Genomic DNA, 23,598 nt, shown 5'->3' with positions numbered 1-23,598 from the left:
TCAGAAAAGGACAATGATGTCTGTAACCACTACTTCTGTTCAACATTGAACAATATGTCAACAGTTCAATAAGTTGTATGTCAGCTTCATAAGAACAGATTTTTGTCTGTTTTGCTCATTGCTGATTCCAGTGCTTAAAATAGTGCCTGAGAGTTTGCAGGTATTTGTAAATACTTGCCGAATGAATAAGACAGAAAGAATAAAATATTTAAGTTTCAGAAGAGGACTAAGTAAACTGCCATTAGTCAAAGATGACATGTCTGTGGATGAAATCTAGAATAATCTATAACTAATTAAATGTGAGATTACTCAAGAGAGTGTATTGTATTTCATTATAACATCAGCACTCCTGACGATAAACCTAACAAGGTATGTGTGCAAGATCTCTTTGTGCAAAATTATTAAACTTTATTGACAGATATTAAAGAAGACTTGAATAGATGGGAGTTATATATCATGTTAATAAGTAGTGTCAATGTCATAGAGATGACAATATTCCCCAATTAACCTATAGATTCAATGTAATTTCAATAAAAATACCAATTATTTTGCTTTTCTTTTTGTTTGTCTCTCTTTATGCAATTTGGCAAGTTGTTTTTAACATTTATAAGAAAGAGAAAGGCTCACAAATGGCCAAGATACTTGAGAAGAAGGTGCTCCTGGGGCGGGGGAGGGTGGGGGGCGCTGTGGTAGGGAGGCTGCTCCTGACAGTGAGGAGACATCCTGGAAGGTTGTAGCAATTAGAACAGTGTGGTGTTGGCACAGGAATAGCTCAAGAGCCTGGACACAGACTCACTTGTGTTTGGGAACTTGGTGTGTGACTCGCTGTGGGTGTAACTGATGAACAACACAGCGGAAAAGAGAAACTGGATCTTGGTTCATACCACTCACAAAAGTACGGCAAATGGATGAAAAAACTTAAATGTAAGAGACAAAGCTTTAAAACTCTTAGAAGAAAATACAAGAGATTGTCTTTAAGACCTTGAGATAGGGATGATTTGTTAAGCAAAATATATGTAAAGTACCAGCCATAAGTGGAAAAAATTGTATAAAATAAAGTTTCTGTTTATCAAAAGGAGGAATACCAATCCATGAACAGGGAAAGGATGGTCACATCACATTCCTTCATGTGTATGTGTTAAAATATTTGTGCAGTGCCTGTCATGTGCTTAGCACTGTCCTAAGTGCTGGGACAAAAGATGAAAATCCCATTTCATCCTAGTGGGCAGGACACACAGTGTTAGTGACCGGCGAGAAGATAAAGCAGAGGGTGTGAGGACTGGTGCTTTGTGTGTTGCTGAGGCATGGTTCCAGGTAGGGAGCTGGGCTTGTGAGGAAGCGGGGCCGGTCAGAGCCGGGGGCAGCAGAGGCCCCCTCATGGCTGAGGGCGTGGGCATGGTGGCTGCACAGGGAAGGCTTTGCAGTCAGTAGAGCTTGGCTTTTCTTTTGAATGAGATGGGAGGACTTGGAGGGTTTTGTGAGGAGGAGTGACACGATCTGACTTTTAAGACCACAGCCCTGGTGGCTCTGTCAAGAAGCATGTGCAGGTGCAAGCAGAGGCTGTTTTAGCTGGGTTGTCCTAGAAACAGACCTGAGACAAGGATGTGGTTCAAGTTGTTATCTGGAAGCGAGTGGGAAGGAAGGTGGAAGCTCGAGGAAGGTGCTGGCAGGTCAGCTGCTGTTATATCCCTGGGCATCCCCACCAGGCATTGTCTGCCACAGGTAGAGAGGGCTGAAGAATCACCCTTTATTGGGCTTCCCTGGTGGCTCAGTGGTAAAGAATCTACCTGCCAATGAAGGACACCCGGGTTCAATCCCAGGAAGATTCCCTGGAGAAGAAAATGGCAACCGACTCCAGTATTCTTGCCTGGAAAGTCCCATGGACAGAGGAGCCTGGTGGGCTGCTGTCCATGGGGTGGCAAAGAGTGGGAAATGACTTAGTGATTGAATAACAACTCACCCTTTATTGATGTTAGGCTGTAGGCCTTGTATCCTGGCCTGGGAAAGCTTTCAGGAACAAAGATATAAGCTCTGACAACTGGATATTGGGCCACAGAAGATGTGTATGTGGCCCAGCATTACTGCCATGAGCCTGGAGTGGAGCTGGGGTGCAGTGAGACATGGTCAAGTTCTGGGTGTAATTTCAAGGTAGAGCTGTAGATGAATCAGATGGGAGTGTGAGAGATGAAGTAAGGATGGCATCAGAAATTTTGTCTGAGCACTTGGAGCAGTGGTTGGTCTTTCATTGAAAAGGGAGAAAATTGTGAGGAACAGGTTTTCTGAGGACGGTCTGGCTGCACTTTATCCATGTCAGAGTTCAGTCTGGCTGCCCTCCCTGGAGTTGTCCATAGTCAGCCAGAGGAGACTCAGGCCAATAATGTAAGGCTGGGAATTGTGAGCCTGTAAGGTGAGATTGTATGAGATCCATGGGAGCAAAGAGTGTGAGGCCAACACTTAGTGACCAGGGCTGGAGGGCAGAGGCCTTCCAGACTCCAGTGGAAGTTAGTGTCCAGAGTGTGCAAGGCTCTTCTGTGAGCCGAGGGCATGGCTGGGCATCTTACAGGATAGAAGACATAAATGGCCATGGAAAGATGCTCAACCTTATTTGTAATCAAAGAAATACAAAGTGAAATGGCACTGAGATGCCATTTCACACCTACTGGTTTGTCAAACAGAAATTCTGATGTTGGCAACAATGGGTGAGGATGTGGATGCTGCTGCTGGGTGTCTAGGAAGGTCGGGCATGTCTGTAGCTACACCCTCTGAGGTACAGGTGTGCAGGGTGCCTGAGCAGATGAGCCTGGAGATGTTTTTTACTCTGATGTTCATGGCAGTGTCTGCAGCAGCAGAAGCAGCAGAAGTGGTTTGTTGACATAGTGAATGGCATCCTCATGAAGAGGATGCCTCTCAAACTGGTGTTTGCTCAGAGTCAGAGCACAAGTTTGCCTGAGCCCAGGAGGGCTACATATAGTCTAATCCCATCACAGAGTTAAGAAAAGATGAGTACAGCGCATTTTAAGAGTTTGAGCTAAAACAGTAAAGAAAAGCAATTATTAACAATAATTAAGTGTAGTTACTACATCTGGTGGAGGAGGGCATGGCAACCTACTCCAGTATTCCTGCCTGGAGAATCCCCAGGGACAGAGGAGCCTGGTGGGCTACAATCCATGGGGATTGCAAAGAGTCAGACACAGCTGAGCGACTAAGCACAAATACATCTGGGGAAGAGAGATAAGAAGGGCTTTCAGAGTAATGGTGACATTCTATTTTTTAAGCTGGATAATGAATATAGGGATGATTTATTACCTTTATTTAAAATATGTGTGTGTATATATATAATTACACATAATCTTTTGTTTATATGAGATGTTTCATGGTTTTGAGAAGTTGATGATCTGAATAATCCAGGCTGAAAGCTGCCATTTTAACAAAAAAATCAAGGTGGTTTGTTGCACCAGCCGTTGGCCTTGCAGCATGGTCTGATTGCCACCTGTTCACTGTGGGCTTCCCACTCAGAAACGGTTCCCCCGTGTAGTTTTTGACGGGTGCTCTGCTTCCCTGGACACAGGAATCTTTATTCCCCTGGAAAAAAGGATCCAAACACTGGGCTTCCAGCTGCAAGGGCGCAGTCCTGGGGGTGTGGGCACATGTGTGCCTCGTCAGCAGCGGGTGGTGGCTCAGGTGGCTTATGTCACAGACGTGCTGTCTCCCAGGGATGCCTCTCCAGAGAGAGGCCCCTCAGCTGCTGGACACTTGAGGGGCAGCTTGCAGATGTTTGAGACCCTCCAGGGCAGCCTCCCTCAATCCTGCACACCTAGCAGGTCTGGTGGGAGGGGTCAGAATCCGCCTGGTCTCAAAGCTCAGCTGCCCCACTGCTAATGACTTCTGAGGGCAGTCTTCTTGCTGTTCTGCCTGGAGGAGGAAAGAGGAAAGCCAGCCACCCTGTGGATTTCCGTGTTGTTTTTCTTTCTCCATTTGTAGTCACTTCATTTGTTACTTTGTGGATGCACTTTTTTTTCCTGAGGCAAAAATATGAGTGTCAGTTCCCACTCCCAACTTAAAAGCCACATAGAGCAATAGTCTTAATAACCAGGGTCACAGAGAAAGTGCTCCAAACAAGCATGAAACTGACATTGATTTCTTTGCCTGGAATAAAAAAAATAAGTGTCTGTGAGTCATCTTTGGATTTGCATTACAAACAGAAATGCAAATGACACCTCTGTCTGCGTAACCTACAGATTTCAAAAATGTGTTTTGATTTGGTTCATTTTAAGCAAAATATGCGGTTTACCAAAATCCTAAAAATTTCCAGTGAAGTATTCAGAGTTTGAGGTTTTGCTTGTGTTGATGACTCATCTTCTCTTTTGTTTTCTGTTTTTGTTCTTGATTTACCTTAACCTACCTGCTGACTCACGCCACCCAACCAACATACAATGCGAAAACCATGTCTCCGTCTGTATGTTGCGCGCCTGCTGCTCAAACATCCCAATTTGTAAATAACACGCAAATATCCATCCATGAAAACATCACATATAGGAAACGGTTGGTTTCATGACTTATACAGTTCTTAAAGCTCTTTGTTTTGCTTGCTCTGCTCCACTTTTCCTCTGCTGCCTGTCACCCTCACCACCGCCCTCCTGTGCTCAGAGCCCAGCTGCACCCGCCCCCTCTGGCCTCTAGTGCGCTCTCCCTGGCTCCCGGGTCCCACAGGGCCTTCTGAGGGCCCTCAGGGGCCGCTTGATCACAGGAACTGGCCTTGGGCCAAGAGAGGAGATAGGGGCTTCTGAGTGAGAGGCAGGTAAGTGTTGAGACTGGGTCAGAATTGGGGGGGTTGCTGGATGCGAGGTTGGATCTGCTCCCCTAGAGTCCACGGTTTCTGCTGCATCTCCCTTCTGCTCTGCCTCTGTTGGCCAGCAGACCAAGTGGGCTTGGGTCCACCTCTGACGAAGTCTCCTGTCGGGTCCTTCCTGGACAGACCGTCTGTGGAGGCCTGGTTGGGGGGCACGAGCCTTGGGGGATTGTCCTGACTGAGTAGGAAGAGGGCCTTTGCCCCAGGAGGCAGCAGAGAGCTGGGCCTCCATCCGGCACCGTGGACTCCTGCATGCCCTGGTCAGCGAGCTTGTGTGGAGCCCGTGCAAGTGGTGTGGACAGGGCCTCCTTCCGGGTCTCAGGAAAATCTGAGGGAGAGTGGGGACGCTGGAGCAGACTGAGCCAAGGCCTCGGCTGGAAGTTCATGCAAAGAGCAAATATTTCAGACTCCTGAACAGAAAGTGAATGTGGTAAAGCTACGTTTCACAATCGGAGCAGAAAAGCTTGAGTTTTGAGAAAAAGGCATTTAAGCCGCAGAAGTACCAGGCTGCATCTTTAGCACAGGCTCCGCAGGTGTCGTAAGGCCTCCGCTCCGCCCTTCCCGCCGCCTCCGAGCAGGCCCCTCGGGCACCTCCTCCTGAGCACGTGTGGGGCCCCCGGCACGTGCGCACAGTCTGAGGGGGAGCCCCTCATTCTGCTGTGAGTCTGCCCAGACGCAATGATGTGCTTGGACACAGGAGATGAGGGCCTTGGCCTGGGGTCCACTTGCCTTTGTGGCTCCCATCTCAGTGCTGGGTGTGCTATAAGCTCCTTTTCTCCATGATTCCTCACCCCCAGGCATGACGTCCTAACACTGCCATCATGGGGAGGAGGAAGCAGGCACTCAGTGGGGCTGGGGACCAGTGTCCCCTCAGCGTAAAGCAGCTGCTGCATTGAGGGGTGCAGCACTGACCTTTCTGGCTCAGAGGCAGGGGTGATAAGGGGGAACCTGACTTGAAAGTAGGTGTGTCTACTCCAGGGCACAACAGAAACCATGGACTCTGGGGGATGTGGAAGGTTGTGTCCACCTCCAGGGGTTGGCTGAGGCCAGGGGTGACCGTGCTCAGCCATGGGGAGGCCGCCACGTGCTTGCTGCCCCCACCGTCCAGCATGCGGCCCGCATGGTGCTGTCTGGTGGCTTGTGCCCTGGGTGCAGCCATGATGCGCTCAGGCCATCACACTGCTTGCGGCATCTGTAGCTGCCTCACCATCCTCCTTCATGACTCTCTAGGGCTGTCTGTCTGTTGGCACCCTCACCCTCTCCTAGGTGCCCCCTGGAGCCCCGAGGAGGAAGTCTGGGAGGATGGGTGGGGCCTGGGTGTCAATGGAAAGTGTTACGTGGCTGAGCTCTGAGTCCAGGGACTTGAATGGACAGCACCTTCCTCTGTCTGCTGTGGTATCCATCCCTTCTTTATTACCCAGAAGACTATTTCCTCCCAGTATTTTCAGGAAATCATCTCGTCTGTGCCAATTGCCTGAGCAAATTGCTTTTGTCCTGGCCCCTCCAGATCCACATGCACAGGTGGTTTCAAAGTGAAGAAGCCTGAGGAGGCAGCCCCTCGCCCCTGCTGTGCTTCATTGTCTTGTACAAAGGGCTCCCTGACAGCGTAAACAGTCCCCCTTCCATCCTCCTGAAATTGCTGGCTCACCTGAGTCCTCAGGGCCCCGGGGACTCAGAGAGTGTGGATGTATCTCATCTACCCTGTCTACCCTGAGGGTCTCTTTCCCCAGCACGAGCTAGTGGGGGAGCTGCAGGCAAAGGAGAACACCCTACAGGATCACGTCCCGAGGTCCACTCTGCCTTCTTGCTGATCTGCACCACAGTCGGCCCTTCTGTGCCTGCGAACTGCCCTGTCCCCCTGTGGCATTGTCTAAAACTTGGCACCACCCCCCAGGGTAGCTTATGTCCCTCACCAGCAGACAGTCCAGAGTCCCGGGGCGGAAGTAAAGAAGCCAGCCCCTGAGATGAGGCAAGCAAGGGGTGGAGAGAGGCCTGTCCCCCAACGGACACCTCGTCCCAGCCAAGATCAGATGGGCAGCCCTGGAGTGGGACACCGCTCCTCTCAGGCCCTGCTACCTCCTGCACGAGCTTGCCGCTGCTGCTGCCTCATTCAGCACCTGCTCTCTTTCCTCTGTGTCTGACCACTGAATCTGGCAACACAATGTGTCTAGCCTGAGCTGCTTGCATATTTTAAAACAGCAAAGTGTGAGGAAGCTGCTCTCAGGCTGCGTGTGGGTGGGCAGAAGAGGGCACCTGGTTTCTAAGCAAGCAGGGCAGGAAGCCCCCCGTGCCCATGAGCACCCCTTTCTACTCAGGGACACTGCTCAGAGCCAGGCCTCCTGAAAGGGATGTGCCAGGGATTCAGGTGCCCCTGGGCCAGGGTGGAAGCCTTACTCCCTGGTCATCTGTGGAGTCCAGAGATTATCGGTTTGCTCTGTGCTTGACTTCGGACCCTCTGGATGAGGGCGTGCTGCGAGACATCTTGGGTTCTCTGGAGCAGACACTGGTCCGGGGGCTACGGAGCGGGCTTTTCAGGCGGCAGCAGCAGGACTGCCACCATCTACACCTCCTGCCAGGACTTGTCTGCAGGTCCCTGCCTGGCCCCAGAGGACGTGCCTGCCTCTCTGCTGGGCCCTGGGTGGCAGGGCCTTGCTGGCGTGTGGGAGACAAGGGTATGGCCACCGAGTCTGAGGAGAGGCAGCCCCGCCCAGTCCTTGGGCTGCTCAGCTGTGTCCTGCGAGAGGCGGTCAGTGTTGGAGGCCTGGCAGCGGATGGCCTCCCGTTCCACCTGGCAGCAGGTAGCTGCTTCGCAGGACTTCTCTGTCCCTCCCTGTGGAGGGAGTGTCTCTGATTTGCTGCATGAGAAGTTGTTTGCAATGACAAGCTTTACTTTTGAAAGATTTTCTGGTGGCTGATTGCTGCTTAGACTGTGAAGCAGTGACTTTTTGTTTCAGTCTCTCCTCACCTGCTTTTCTTTGGGACACAGTGACTTGGGGAGGTGGGTGGGAAGCCGCCTCCCTGTGCCTGTGGGAGGCTGGTTTCTGAAGGTCAGAGCACAATCTCTTTTCCCTGCAGAACAACTTCATCAACCTGAGCTTCCTCCGCCTCTTCCGTGCTGCCAGACTCATCAAGCTGCTCCGCCAAGGCTACACCATCCGCATCCTGCTCTGGACCTTCGTCCAGTCCTTCAAGGTGAGGCCGGGCGTGGCCAGACAGGGCCTGACCTCTCCCTCGTTGTGCCAGCAGGGAAGCTTCTGCCCCATCGCCCAAGCACTCTCCTTGGGAAGACCAGAGTGGGTGCCCACCCCTCCCACGGCCCCGGTTGTTGCTGTGATAGTTTGTTAGGACACTTTCAGTTTTACAGAGAGTATCTTGTTTATGCTCACAAAGGGCTGAGGTGGCTTTTATGACTTGGTTTGTAAATGAAGATGATGGGCACTTGGTGAAGGGGCTTGGTGGGCAGTGGGGCTGGGTCTGTAGTCAGCTAAGGCCAGTGTGGCCCAGAGACCCAGCCAGTGTCCACTCTCCAGATGTGGTGCAGGCAAGGGGGCGGGTAGCTCTCCTGGCGCTGAGCCGCCCTTCCTGTGTCTCTGCAGGCCCTGCCCTATGTGTGCCTGCTCATCGCCATGCTGTTCTTCATCTACGCCATCATCGGCATGCAGGTGGGTGTGTGCAGGGCGTCACATGACAGCAGGGACCGGTTGGCACTTAGCAGTGTTTCTGTGAGCCAGGGGCCAGTCTGAGCACTTTATGAACTCAATTCTTAGAAAGACTGTTCTGTAGCTGAGGCCAGGCATTGCCACCCTTTGTGGGCAGATGCACGGCCTTGCTCTTGCGTGGAATCCTGCTGGTCTGTGTCAGGGCGCTGGTGGGCACGATTGCTTGGGTGCTGGGCCTGCACAGTGTGGAGTATTTGAGCATATCCACATGGCCCAGGTGGCCTGCGCCGCAGCAGCTGGTCATGCCTTTAGCCCAGGAGCACTTCTGAAGGACGTAGGGATGGGAGGTGGTCTCAAATGTTAATTTGTGGTGGGAGGAGACAGTGTCTTAAAGGTTAAGACACTGAAATCTGAAAACCGATTTTTAAACTCTTATTTTCAGGGATTGAAAGTTCTCTTGCTTGAAATTTACTGAGATCTGATGCTATTTAAAACAAATACCTGTTTTTCTTGCTTTGGTCTATGGACATACAAAAACAGCCCAGTGATCTTTGTTTTTGATGGATATATGATAATTCATAAATTTTCAGCTGGATTCCAGATTTTAAGCTACTTAAAGTGAGGGACTTATTTGCATTTCTAACCCTGAAAGAAAGAAATTAAAATGGGTAGAAAGCCCATTGTGGTGTTTGCACAAAAATGTTAAAAAAAACTTTCAAGTGATCTATCAGAATATCAGTATAATTACTGTTTTGGGGTCGTTGATGAGAGAGTGAATTTTAAAATGATCCCCTCAGTGCTCGCTTCAGCAGCACACATACTAAAATGATCCCCTCCTTTTGTCTAGCAGAGCCCACCTAAACTTAGCTCTGGGCCCCAGTTTTTACTGGTTATGCTATTTGATCTTGGACAGGTTCGGAGTCAGAGCCTGCTCAAACTGGGCTGTGTGACAGTGACATGTTAGACTTTCCAGAGGTTTTCTCTTCCCTGGAAATAAATGCACAGATGCTGCTGGAGCCAGACACCCTGACCCTCTAGCCCCAGCAGCAGTAGTGGCAGCTCTGGTCGGGGTCCCTGGGTGAGGGCAGTCCTGGCCCACGTGGTCCCCATGTGCACACCCACCGTCTCTTGCCTGGCCACAGCTCCTGAAGACCCAGCGGCACTGGTCTGCAGGGCTGTCTGCCTTTTTCTCCATTTCAGGTGTTTGGAAACATTGCTCTGGATGATGACACCAGCATCAACCGTCACAATAACTTTCGGACGTTTCTTCAAGCCCTGATGCTGCTCTTCAGGTGTGTTGTGGGAGGTGGAGGTGGGTCCAGAATCAGAGGCTCCTCATTCAGTGTGTTGTGTAGAGGTAGATCCAGGCTCAGGGACTCCTTCATTCAGGAAGGACCCAGCCCTCTTCTCGTCATACTGGCTTCTCTATGGTGGACCTTTCCAGTTTCTCCTCCCTTTTCTGCTTGTTCTTCCTTAATGGCTCCTGGGCCTGAAGGGAGGCCCCCGAGGCAGTCAGCCTGAGACCCCTGGGCTGGGCTGGCTCGCCTACCTTGTCTCTGCTGCCCAACGAGGTCTTGAAGGACAGGTGTCGAAAGAGCCTTTCTTGGTGTGCCAGCCCCAAGCTTCCCATCTGCTTGCCTTAGTGATTTCGGGGATCTCTGGGATCAGGAAGAGCCGACAGCAGAGGGCTGCTATCGGCAGGGTGGACCCTCTCAGTGACCCAAGGAACCAAACTGGCCAGACGTGTGGGTCTGAGGGCAGCTTCTTCCGCCTCTGTCGCTCACAGGGGCTGCAGTCCCCACGGCTCCAGGGCGCAGTCAAGGGGAGCACCAGGGCAGGGCCTTGAGGAGCACAGAGGCCTCCCTGCAGAGGTGTATGGGGGATGGCTCCCCAGCCATTGCTCTCAGGCGTGGGCACACGTGGACTGGGGCTGTCCACCACCCTGGTGTAAGAATGCACTCGTGGGTAGAGCCCAGAGGGTTGACTGTCTCCTTCATTTGCTGTGATCCTCGGGGAGGGGGGAAAGTGCTCTCTCTAGTAATTTATGATGAGGGGCCTCATAATAAATTAATATTTAATTAATAAATAAACAACAGACCCCACCTTGGGCCCCTTCCTGAGGTTTCCCTGCTATGTCCACTTTTGGGGACACCCAGCTCAGCTGACCCTATGCAGATGCATTTAGGGGGTGTGGGAGCTCATTTTTTGGAGGGTGAGCTCAGGCCAGGCCTGGAGAGAGTTTCTGACTTACTCTTTGCATCAGATAAACAGCATCCTTAGGCTGACAGTTCCCCGAGTAGTGTCATTTCTCTGGACTTTAGCTCTTATGTCCACTTTATTTCTTTGTTTATTAATATCCTGCTTTGTGTCACAAAAGATATGAAGCCAGCCTTGATTTTAAATCTTTGATCTCAAAGATCTCTGTTCCTTCCTCATCACATGGGCACCCTCATCATTCAGGCCTGGCACAGGCTGAACTGGCCATTGTTAGTGGGGAGTGGACCCAGCTTCTGCCCAGGACTGACCACACAGAGGCACGCTGGGCCACCTGCAAGTCTGATGCACATCTGGCCTCTGCGCTGGCTTCGTGCACAGGAGCAGAAGGCCACACGGGAGCGCTGCTGCAGTAGCTGCCCAGGGTTGAGGGTTCCTGATGTGTTCAAGAGACAGCAGAAGCTGGGGCGGCTGCGGTAGAGTGAGTGGGGACCGTGGTAAGGATGAGGTCAGGGGAAGGGCAGCTGCAGTTCCACAGAGCTCTAGGCAGTCATGTAGGGGGTCATTGGGGAGGTCTTTGGTCTGATCTGCTGGGCTACTGGGCGGGGGAGCATCCAGTTAAGGAGCTGTTGCTGCAGCTCAGAAGTGGTTGCTCAGCCCAGGGAGGTAGGGGTAGTTAAGAGCCTGGCTGTTTTTGAAGGCAGATCAAGATGTGGTGAGAGAGAGGAGGCAAGGATGACTCCTGTGTCTTTGGCCTGAGCACTGGGAAGGATGGAGTCACCGTGTCCTGAATCCAGGGGGACTAGGTGGCACACACTGGGGAGGGGATCAGAATCCACGGAGGGAGCTCACCGTGGTGCTGACTTTGGTGCCGTGATTTCTTTCCTGTAACGCGTGCTTTCCCACTTAGGATCAGCTTGAAAATCTAATGCCAGAGGTTTCTTTTTAAGAACCAGCATCTGTTACCCAGACCTAACACCTGTGCAGGATCCCTGTGGGAGGGAAAGCAGTTCTCCTAAATTCCTGGGCTTCCTTCCCGGCCAGTCCTGGGCCTTCCCTCCTGGCCTCACATTCTGCCCTCATCCCAGGAGTGCCACCGGGGAGGCCTGGCATGAGATCATGCTGTCCTGCCTCAGCAGCCGGGCCTGCGACGAGCTCGCCAATGCCACGGAGTGTGGGAGTGACTTCGCCTACTTCTACTTTGTCTCCTTCATCTTCCTTTGCTCCTTTCTGGTGAGTCCTGGGCCCTGTGTGCACCCCATTGCCACATCTGCCTGTCTCAGACCAACTTGAGTCCCCCTGCTCTCTTGCCGACATCCGATTTTGACCCATGATGCATGAAAGCTGATTCCATGTTGATGGTCCTTGTTTCCTTGGAGATGAGGACCATGTTAATCCTGAGAGGACCCACTGAGTAATGAGCTCCTGTGGGCCTGCCTTTACTTCTGTGGAAAGGGTTTTACGTTTCTGTGGGGCACTATCCCTCAGTTCTCAGCTAGAAGGACTTACACCGTGGTGACGAGATATAAGCACCAGCACTCTAGCCAGCCTGCCTGTGCCTGATGAGGTTCAGGAAACTCATGGGGTCAGGCTGGAGGTCTCAGCTGGTCACGTTGCAGTGAGTGGATTTTATTACAAGTCAGCAGAAGCCTCTGGGAGACTATGCACAGTGACATCATCTACTTGACATCTCAAAACCTCACTCTGGCTTCTGGTCAGGAGAGGCTGTGTGTGGCCAGGAGCTGATTGGAAGTGATGGTTGGAGAAGGGAGGGTGTGAAAGAAGCTGTGTGGACGGGGGCCACCCTGTACAGGCAGAGCGTACATGATTGGTGACTGAACATGGGCATGAGAGAAAAGGGGAAGGAAAGCTGTGTTCTGGGGTTTGCTGGGGTGATGCAGTGAATGATTCTTCCCGGAGTGGAAAGGTTGGGGAGCTGCAGGTGTGGGGGAGGGAGGGAGGGAGGGAGGGAGTTGAGGCATGTGGGGGCCTCTGGCTGGAGATGTAAATTCGTTGTCATTAGTGTTTGGTGTATCAGTCAGGCTGGATGATACCCTCTAGGTCCCTGTGTGGTCCAGAGACTCATGACTTAAGCATCACCTGAGCACTTGTTAGAAATTCAGATTCCTGGCTCCCTTCTAAGATTTACCGTACTGGAATCTTTGGGAGAGGGACCCAAGAATCTGTGTTCTTTTTTTTTTTTTTTTTTGAGTCTGTGTTCTAACAATCTCCCAGGTGCCTCTACTCCCTCCCATACATACACTTTGCTGTGCACTTAGTATAAATCAACTATACTTTAAGAAAAACTTTTAAAAATTAAATACAAAAAAACCCAATGACAAGATAGGAGGCCTCATACTTTGTGATTTAAAATTTGACACCAAAACTTCAGTAACCAAAACAGTATTATACTGGCATAAATCCAAACATATACACTGAACGAATAGAGTTGAGACTAGAAATAAATCCTCATATGCATGGTCAAAAGATTTCTAAGAAGGCTGCTGAAACCATTTAGTTAGGAAACATAAGCTTTTCAACAAATGGTGCTGGATACCCACATGCAAAGAAAAATGAAGTTGACTTTACACCATATGTAAAAATTATCTTGGTACTTACCCGGTGGTCCAGTGTTTAAGACTCTGCACTTGCACTGCAGGGGGCACACGTTTGATCCCCACTTGGGAAATAGGATCCATATGCTATGGGGCATGGCCAAAAAAAAAAAAAAGAGAGAAAAGAAAAGAAATTACCTCAAAATTGATAAAGACCTGAATACAAGAGCTTAAACTATAAAACTTTTAGAAGAAAACATTGTAGTCTCAGAGTCATAACCTCAGATTTGGCAAAGGATTCTTAGATTTGACACCATAATCCTGAGTAAGAAAAGGAAAAAATGGACTATTCAAAATTTGAAACTTTTGTGCATCAGAGGATACTATTATACAAAGTGAAAAGGCAACCCAAGGAATGGGAGAAAAGTTTTGCAAATCATGTATATGATAAGGGGTTAATATCCAAAATATATAAAGAGCTCCTGCATCTCAACAACAAAAGATAACCATGTAAAAATGGACAAAGTACTTAAAGAGGCATTTCTCTAAAAAAAAGCTGTACAAATGGCCGAGTACATAGAAGTATTCTCAACTTCAGTAATCATTAGGGAAAAGCAAATCAAAACCCATGAAATACCACTTCATACCTATTAGTATTGCTATTTGAAAAAACAAGACAAAATAGCAAGTTTTGTGAGGATATGGAGAAACTGACACCCTTGTGCACTGCACATGGAAATGTAAAATGGTATAGCCACCATGGAAAACAGTATGGTGATTCCTTAAAATATTTAATGTAGAATTATGGTATGATTCAACAATTCTACTTCTGGGCGTAGCCCAAATGTCCGTCAGTAGATGAATGGATAAACAAATTGTGCTTCACTTCAGTCGCTCAGTCACGTCCAACTCTTTGTGACCCCATGGATTGCAGCATGCCAGGCTTGCCTGTCCATCACCAACTCCCAGAGCTTGCTTAAACTCATGTCCATCGAGTCGGTAATGCCATCCGTCTATCTCATCCTCTGTTGTCCCCTTCTCCTCTTGCCTTCAATCTTTCCCAGCATCGGGGACTTTTCCAATGAGTCAGTTCTTCACATTAGGTGGCCAAAGTATTGGAGTTTCAGCTTCAGCATCAGTCCTTCTAATGAATATTCAGGGTTGATCTCCTTTATGATTGACTGGTTTGATCTCCTTGCAGCCCAAGGGACTCTCAAGAGTCTTCTCCAACACCACAGTTCAAAAGCATCAATTCTTCCGCACTCAGCTTTCTTTATGGTCCAACTCTCACATCCAGGCATGACTACTGGAAAAACCATAGCTTTGACTAGATGGACCTTTGTTGGCAAAGTAATGTCTCCGCTTTTTAATATGCTGTCTAGGCTGGTCATAGCTTTTCTTCTAAGGAATAAGTGTCTTAATTTCATGGCTGCAGTCACCATCTGCAGTGATTTTGGAGCCCTCCCAAAATAAAGTCTGTCACTGTTTCCATTGTTTCCCCATCTATTTGCCATGAAGCAATGGGACCGGTTGCCATGATCTTCGTTTTTTGAATGCTGAGTTTTAAGCCAGCTTTTTCAGTCTCCTCTTTCACTTTCATCAAGAGGCTCTTTAGTTCTTCTTCACTTTATGCCATAAGAGTGGTATCATCTACTACATTTGTCATAAACAAGTTGTACAGACCTGCAAAGGAATATTATTCAGCCACAAACAAGAATGAAATTCTGACAAATGCTGCAATATGGATCAACTTCGAAAACATCACACTAAGTGAAAGAAACCTGACACAAAGGTCACACGTTGTATGGATCCTTTTGCTTGAAATGCCCCAAATAGATAACTTTCTAGGTACAGAAAGGAAATTGGTGGTTTCCAGAGAGTTGGAGGACAGATGTATAAGGAATGATTACTTAGTACCGTGTATTCTTCAGGAGTATGAAAAAAATTTGAAACTAGGTAAGTATTGTGCATACACTAAATGCCACTGAATTGTAGACTTACTTGTATGTTAAGTGAATTTCAACTCAGTTTTAAAAAACAAAACAAAATGCCTGAGTTTTAGGTCTCTAGAGCTCAAGTTATTAAGTCCAAAGTCGCCACTTTCCTTGAAGGCTTAGGTGAGAAGGGGAAAGCTGGGGACCTCACAATGGGGAAGATTAACCCAGATGGCAGGACAGATGGTTGGCAGGAGTTGACAGGACTAAGTGAGGATGGTGCAGGAGATGTAGACACTGAAGCCTTCAGAGGACCAGATCCTGGGCTAGGGTTGGCCTGTGGGACCTGGAACCAGGGAAGGATGCTGCTGTTGGTGGTGGCGATGTGCAGGGGGCCTGGAAAGCCCTCTGAGAGGTCGTGGGGGGAGCAGGTGGGGCAGGCTCTACCTGAGTCAGTGACCTCTGCTGCCCTAACTGCCTCACACAGAGACTTCTGTTGCAGGGGATGGGGAGGGCAGTGGGCAGGCTGAGGTTTCTGGACGTCACCTCTTTTCCTTCCTGTCCTGCAGATGTTGAACCTCTTTGTGGCTGTGATCATGGACAATTTTGAGTACCTTACGCGGGACTCTTCCATCCTAGGGCCTCACCACCTGGACGAATTCATCCGGGTCTGGGCTGAGTACGACCCAGCTGCGTGGTGAGTGAGCGCCTGTGCTGCGTGGTCCTCAGGGTTGGCACACACCACCCGCAGGTCTCAGCACAGGGCCGGGTCGCTGCAGGCATGTTTCGAATGAGCGACCCCCTTGGGTTTTGGTGGGGGTCGGGGTTCCATCCTGATACACATGGGGTGCTGCTGAGCTTCCTCCTGGGAGGTGCACTCACGCTAGCTCCCTGTGCCCTTGTGCACAGCTCCCTGGGCTGAGAGACCCTCTTCTCAGGCCCGTAGTCCAGCCCTTAGCAGGTTGCCTGGGGGCCGTGGAAGGTCTTCAGGGGGTTGTGACCCTCAGGCTCCTATTGGGCAGGAGCTCACTGTCTTCTCACAAGGCATGTCACATCTGGGTTGTGAGAGGTCACGGGGCAAGACCCTCTCATAAGGCTCCGAGGCCTCTGTGGCCAGAAACAACGTGAGGCCTTAGTTCTTTTCCTCTGGGCTCAGGGCCCGTCTGCCTGCTGCCTTCTGGAGGACAAGAGCCAGTGCGCCTCTGTGTCACCAGCCCAGGCTGTGAATAGAGGGTTTTTGGTAAACTTTTATTGAAATCAGATGAACTGCCAGAAAAGGTCTAGTGTGTTTGAGGCCCTTTGGTCATGGTGCAAAACTGTTAATGCATTGCTGTTTCATAAGTGAGGGCCAAGTGCTTCCAGACAATGCAAGGGTCTCCTGAAGAGAGTGATTGGTCAGAAGACAGTGAGGACCATGTGTTTCTTGGGGGAGCCCTGCACACCTGTGATGTTTTGTCCTTGGGCCCAGCACAGCAGTGTGGGTCCTCCATCTGCCCGTTTGTCTGTCCCTTTGTTGAGTTCATTCTCTTGCCTGTTTGTCTGTCCTTTGTCGAGCACTTGTTCCCTTGCTCATTCATTCAGGCACCCTCCAGAGCCGTGACTTGAGGAGTCACTAAGGACATGCCCTCTGCAGCAAAACACGGGATGTGGAGGGAGGCCCAAGAGACATGGCTACTGGGTGAGACCCAGGCCTGCTCAGTGCCTTGCTCACAGTGAGCCCAGGATTGAATAAGTACCAGGGAGGGGGCTCCAGGGAGACAAGAAGAGCGTGGAACTGGGGTGCTTCCCCCTTCTTTCTTGCAGGCACCCCAGCCTGCCTGCATCCCTGTTGCATGACTCTGCATTTGGTCACCCGTTGTGTGGTAGAGGCCTGGAGGAGATGGTCAGTGTCCTCATGGGAGGACCCTGGGACTCTGAATCCAAGCTCAACAAGGGGAACACTGAGGAGCTTTCTGATCCCCCAGGCCCCCAAAGGGCTGGGAGCTTGACTGGGCTCCTGTACCTGCCTCTGATCCAGTCTTCTTAGCCTTCCCACCCATCACAGTGAGGACACAGAAGGTGCTATGTGAGGCCCTTTCCAAACTGGGCAACGCCAGGGCCCTGGGGCTCTTCTTGGCCTAGAGCCTAGAGCATCTCCGAGTATTTTTCACTGCAATGAAGAATTTATAGTTTTCACACAGTGCAGAACAAGCCTGCCTGCTGTTTATGTCTCATGTATATGACTTTTCATGGTCTTAGAGAGTCCTGTCGTTTTTAGCACATTTGCCCACAGCATGTGCTGGAGCTCACAGGCTCAGGCGTATTCCTGGGCTGTCTGGTCAGGAAGGCCCAGTCAGATTGAAGGGGAGACTGATCACACCTGAGACCTGGTCCTTGTCAGGCAAAGGGCAGGAGAGAGTCCAGCTGAGGCAGGACTGAGACTCATTCCAGGAGGATCCTCCTGACTGTGGTCTAAAGAGATGCTGCTGTTTCTGGGCATAATTTTTCCTAGAGGAGATTTGTGTTGTAGAAAGCAGAGAGATTGTGTAGAATGTGACTTGGACTAACAGGCAAAGGAAGGTCAGTGCAGGTCTGCCAGAGGGGAGTGACGTCCCCCAGATCTTTGTGGACTGTAGACCCAGCCCCTCCCCAACAGCCGAAAACTGATTCAAGATGTATAAGAAGTGGGCCTGGGTCAGGCTGCAGCTTTGTGATTATGCATAGAGATGCTGACTGTTTCCCAGACCCAGAGTTCTAGACCTGGGGCCTCAGGAAGACATGGGCATTCAGGAATATGGTGAAGAGCTTATGGAAGAGAAGGGGGCAACATGTAAGCTTCACTGCAGAGTGCAGCACCATGCAAGGAAACATGCGATCTGCGGCCCAGAAGAAGCACAGAGATGACCTGCAGCTGGCCCTCAGACCCGCTGCTCTGGTGAGAGGCTAGGGCAGCAGAAGGCTGGGCAGAGACAGCTAAGCAGACCAGGCTTGCACCCCTCATCTGGGCAGGCTGGAGCATGCTTTGAGGCTTCCATTAGCCTCTCTGACCGATGCAGGGCCCTGACCATCTTTATTTCCCAGGGACCATCTACTGTCTCCTTATTCTTAGGGAGCCTGAAACAAAAGTGAACTTTGTGAAAATTTCTCAAGCTTTTGTGTGTGTGTATGTATACTATGTGTGTGTGCACAAGCGTGTGCATGTGTGTTGTATGTGCACAGATCTGTGTACACCAGAGTGTGTGTGAGTGTGCTTATGTGCAAGCAGGCACATACCTGTGTGTACGTGTTTTTGCGTGCATGTGAGTGCAGTGCATCTTCGCGTGTGTGTGGTGTGTGTGTGCATGTGTGTGTGAATGCAGTGCATGGGCATGTACGTGCCCATGTTCCCTGCTCTTCCATAATGTGTGCATGGGCATGTATGTGTGTGTGTGTGTGCACAGGCACGCTGTGGGAGGGTGAGGAGAGCATGGAGTTATTGCCTTCTGGCGCTGCCTCCCCCACCCTCCCTTGTGTTGTCGCCTCCACACTTCGTGGTAAAGTGCAGAGACTCTGACGGAGAGTCAGGACCACCCCCTGTGTGATGAGTCTGCTTATCCTCACACTCATCCATCTGTCCAGTAAGCATCCTGAGCCTGGGCCATGCGCTGGGGCCTGCACCCTCAGCTCTGCCCAGCCCAGCCGGCCGTGGGCAGAGGAGTGCAGTGTGAGGCCAGGGCCTCTCTGAGCCCGGAGAGGCTGGTGAGTCAGAGGAGGTGGCAGCTGAGCTGAGCTGCAGGGGCAGGAGGGATGGAGCTGGGGAGGAGGGGTGGGGGCAGAGGGAAAGGGGAGCTGACTGCCTGGCTGGGGGGGAGAACACTTGGTAAGGGTTCTAGGAGCGTGACTGTGAGGGGCTGAGAAAGGCCTTGATGTTGGGGTCCAAAAGTGGCCTTTGGCTGTTTTTCATGGACAGCAGGAACAGTTTTGAATGAGAGTGACCGTATCAGGCCTGCATTTTTCCTCTGGTGGCATCTGAGGGGTTTGACAGCAGAAGAGAGGAGAGGAATGGGGTCTTGGGAGGAACTAGGGCTTTGCCAGGCTTCCAGCCTCTGTGTGGGCATCCTTTGGGTCCATGAGGTTAGCAAGCACTTGGGTGAGGCCAGAGTGGGGCTTTCCCTTTATTCCCTCTTTTCCAGAAGTAAATGCAACACAGTTTGGAGCTAGTTGGACTGATGGGGCCATGGTGCAGGAAAGGGAAGCAACGGCATTGACCGGGGTGCCCACCCTGGGAAAAGGGGGTCCTTAGCTGGACCTGCAGTTTCCAGGCGAGGACATGGTATGTTCAGGGAGGTGGGGATAGTCACGAGAGCCAGGAGAGAAGCTTCGCCAAGGAGGCCTTGGGGTCTCAGGCACTGAGGGGATGAGGGAATGGGCTGTCAGAGAGCTGATGAAGGAGACCCAGGTGTAGACGGACCAACAGCCGTGCTGTGTGTGAAGTGGACACTCTGGCCCAACACTGTCTGCATGGAGTGTCTCCTGCCTGCTGGGGGCTCTGGAGTTTGTCGGGTTGCCATGTCTCCTGGGTACTCCGTCTGTCCACCCCTGGGCCCCCAGCTGGGCGCTGCCTGTCCAGCCTCCCCTGGCTCCACCTCCAGGCAGTGCAGCGCAAGGCTGGGTGTGCGGGATGGGCTCCTCATGCCTCTGTGCCCATAACCTGTGACATTTCCTTTCCAGTTTCTGGATCCATTATAAGGATATGTACAGTTTGTTGCATTGTATTGCACCACCCGTTGGCTTAGGGAAGAACTGCCCTGGTAGGTTGGCCTACAAGGTTTGCTACTTCAGAGCCTCCATCCGACATACTCTTCCCTGCTCGAAATGCAAACACAGCACACAGTCCCTGCCTAGTGTGGAAGTGATGACACCTCTTGCTCCTCCTGCCCTGTCCTGCCCACACTCCACGCCCCTGGACGGTTTGGTTTCCCATCGAACTCCTGACCCCTTCAGCTGGCTGGGGGCAGGCAGCCCCGTGAGACTGCACACAGAGCTTTCTGCTGGGCCCTGAGGATGAGGACCAGCCGCTGGTGGGAGTAGGGGGCCAGGTCCCACCTGTGCCAAGGAAGCAGCTGTCCCACCCAGATTTGCCTCTGGACTCTTGAGGGCAGACTGATGCTCACACAGGCCAGAGGCCAAGGGCCCCAGAGGAGGGCGTATGGGCACAAGTAGACCTGGAACAGTGGCCCCAACAACCCAGGGTTCCAGATTCCTGCAGAGGAGAGCGCAGAGTGGGGACCCAAAGACAGGTCCTCCTGCTGCACCTCTGGACTGATCCGCTCGGCTGAGTCCAGGAGTCTTGGGAGGAGGACCGGACCCAGGACCATCTGGGGTGGATCCACCGGGCTGGAGAAGGCTGTCACTCCTCTCTCTTGGGCGGCCTGAACCCGACCCTATCTCTGGGAACCCAAGCAGGTCCCATAAGCAGCTGTCCCAGGGGTGGAGGTGAGGCTTCCAGCCTGGTGGTCAGTCTGCCTAAGGAGGTTGCAGTCATCAAGCCTAAATGCCTACCTTGGTCTAGAGCCTTATTCCATATGTCGGTCCCAGCCCTTCCTGGTGTGCTGTCAGGAGGCTGCAGGAGTGGCACCAAGCCATATCCCATCCCGCGACCCCAACCCTGCAGTTTCCTGCCCAGCCCTGACTGAACAGTGGCCCTGCTCCGGGCAGGGCTTGGGTGTCTCTGGGCTTGTAGCAGGGCTTGCCCCCACGGACTTTGTCTCTAGAGCCTCGGGGCCCACTGCAGAACAGTGTGGCTCCCACACTAGTTTTCTGGCCTGCTTTAGACTTTTCTCCAGTTTTTAAGCCTCTTGGCTCATTTGGAAGCAAATTAGGCATGAAGGAAAGCTGATGTTTCTGCCGTGGTTCTCCAGCCAGCTTCTTTGGTCACTGGACAGCTGTCTCCCAGCTGGCATGTTGAAACAGCTCTTTTCCAATTTGGCATTATCCATGGCTTCTGAAAGTATAAAATCAGAGTTGACAACCCAAAGCCACCCTGATGCAGCCTCTGTCATCTCTCCATGTTCATTAGCTCAGATGCCCCCTGCTCACTCCCTGTGTGGGGCCAGAGTGTGGAGGTGAGGCTGGGGGGCTAGGAGGGGATTGAGCCCCCCACAGAAAGCCCTCATTTCGCTTGTTTTGACTTCTGGCATTTAATCTGACGCTGGTTAACTGGCTCTGTTTTCTTGTCTGCTTCCTCCCCCACCCTCCTGCCATACCCCTCCCATGGACCCCTCCTGTGGACCCCACTCTGCCTCTGTCCTATGGGCCGGGTCTCCAGTGGGCGCATCAGTTACAATGACATGTTTGAGATGCTGAAACACATGTCCCCGCCCCTGGGGCTGGGGAAGAAATGCCCTGCTCGCGTTGCATACAAGGTAGACCCCACCCCTGCACGCCACAGGCTGTCTGTGCTGGGCTCCCATCTCTTCCGGGGCTTGTCTGTCTGTCTGCTGCTCTACCGTCTCTCTGTTTCTTTCTTTTCTCTGTCCCAACCTTCTCCGCTTCCTTCCCAAACAGAGGGAAATAGACACTGTGAAGTGTCTCTACACTGGCCCCTTGTCCCCTAGGGCTGCCCCCTCTGAGAGCCCCCCAAGAGGCTCAGGAAGATGGGGCCAGAGCCCAATATCTGCCTTTTCTCCTTCCCTTCTCTTCCTCAGAAAGGAGGGGACAAACTAGCTTTTTTGACAGAGGCTGTTTTTGTTCTGAGCTCAGGACCACACTCAGCTCCTCTGTCCCCCAAGCCTCTGATGTGGGCAAAGTTGTCCAGCCCTCAGTGTCTGGCCCTGCAAGGCCTCTGCAGGGTGCACCAGTGGAACCCACGCCCAGCTCTGCATGTGCTGAACTTCCCAGACTATGGAAGGAATATTTTCTAGAACTTCATGAGTCCATGGAGCCTTAAGAAGGAAGGGTGCTGGAGAGAGGCATCCTGCCCTCATTCCTGGGCCTCCAGAGGGTCCTGTGGGGGTGAGAACAACCTCTGGGACCTGGGTGGTCCCTTGTCCCTCCCCCTCTGTTGCCGAGGGCCTAGTGGGCTGAGCTGCAAAGAGGGGGTAAACTGAGGACACTCCCAGGCCTCCCCCTGGGTACATGAGCAGGCCACGTGGCCCCATTCCCAAGTCTGCTCCTACCTGCCCCTGCATCCCCAGTCACCCCCCCCCCCCCCCGCCTTGGTGAGTAAGCACTTTCCACCCCTCTAGCACTCCCAGCCTGAGAGCCCTCTAGCAGCCCCAGTGGTTACATGACTCAGCCAGCACAAATCTGGAGCCTAGCTGCCATCTCCTTGTCTCTGAGCAGGCTTCCCACAGAGCTTTTGTCTGTCTGGTTCTGTCCACAATGTCTGTTTCTGTGCTCTGATTCTGGGCTTGCATCTATCCCCTGGCTCAGCATAGCCTCTGGGAGCTAAGTGGTTCCTCTGGGCCATATGTGATGCCTCTGGTGTCCTCCTTGGTCCTCCCTTGCCTGGCATGCATGTCAAGTCTGCCTAGAGGCCCTGCATGCAAGGCTGTAACACTGTCCTCAAGAAGGAGAGCTCTGTCCACACTGACACCTGGGGCCAGGGTAGGCAGGGAAGGCCATGATGGGATAGCCTTTGGAGTTCCTTCCTAGGTGTGCTGGCCAACTCCAAGGTTCTGGGCGTGAAGAGACCAGGAGAGGCCTCAAGTTTAGTGAGAGTAGATGGTCTTGGTGAGTTGGGGAGGGCCCAGGAGAGGTGCAGAGTGCCATGGCTAGAGGGTCTAGGCCCAGGCAGAGATGCCTGTCTGTTTGCCCTGGTCTCACCCCTCTGCTGCTCCCAAACTCCTGGCCCTTTGGGGCCTGGGCAGGCAGATGAGGGGCTCTGGTAAAGGTGCCCTGGATGGAGCTCTCCTCTCTGGGAAAACACCTGCTTATTCTTCCTTCATGCTGGCCCCTGACTCCCTGACTCCCCTTGAGAGGAATCCCTCTGCCTCTCCCACTGCTGTCCGTACTGGTCTGCAGGAACACTGTGCTCTGGGAGCTGTGTGTGTCACACAGGTGATGAGTGAGGTCCTAGGACCATGATCGGAGGTGCCAAGTGGGGCTTTGCCAGCATTAGGGGACAGAGTGTGGGTATTGTCTCCAGCCACCTGCCCTCCATCAGGCTGAACACTGGATTTGGTTCCAGAATGCTGGGGGTAGAGTGGCCTTACCCAAAGGAGGGACAGAGAGGCTGCCATATCACAGGGTTTAGGCTTGGCAGAGATCAGCATACCCCAGGGAGGGGCCTTGTACCCCCACCTCTAGCTCCCATCCTGGTAAGGAATAAAGAGGCTGCTGGGAGAGGACAGGGGCCCACAGTGCCCCAAGGGCTCCACTTGGCCAGCAAGGTGGCCACCCCATGATCAGGACATTCCAGGCACAGC

General features: G+C 52.0%; 1 protein-coding gene across 9 annotated transcripts in view; it reads left to right on the top strand.

Annotated features, from left to right (window-relative positions):
• Window positions 1-23,598, top strand: part of CACNA1B (calcium voltage-gated channel subunit alpha1 B) — a 205,670-nt gene that overhangs the window by 166,687 nt on the left and 15,385 nt on the right. For 6 of the 9 annotated variants that reach the window (XM_043917716.1, XM_043917713.1, XM_043917710.1 and 3 more), the window contains 7 exons: window positions 4,537-4,542; window positions 7,925-8,041; window positions 8,446-8,511; window positions 9,709-9,800; window positions 11,811-11,955; window positions 15,781-15,908; window positions 21,498-21,594. In XM_043917716.1, the coding sequence (XP_043773651.1) occupies window positions 4,537-4,542; window positions 7,925-8,041; window positions 8,446-8,511; window positions 9,709-9,800; window positions 11,811-11,955; window positions 15,781-15,908; window positions 21,498-21,594 (651 nt within the window). The remainder of the gene's footprint in view (window positions 1-4,536; window positions 4,543-7,924; window positions 8,042-8,445; window positions 8,512-9,708; window positions 9,801-11,810; window positions 11,956-15,780; window positions 15,909-21,497; window positions 21,595-23,598) is intronic. The other 3 variants (XM_043917715.1, XM_043917714.1, XM_043917711.1) reach the window with 1 other exon arrangement.

The sequence above is a fragment of the Cervus elaphus genome, chromosome 11, assembly GCF_910594005.1.
Source record: "Cervus elaphus chromosome 11, mCerEla1.1, whole genome shotgun sequence".
NCBI lineage: Eukaryota > Metazoa > Chordata > Mammalia > Artiodactyla > Cervidae > Cervus > Cervus elaphus.
The sequence above is the reverse complement of the archived record's forward strand: the minus strand, read 5'-3'. Positions and strand labels throughout refer to the sequence as shown.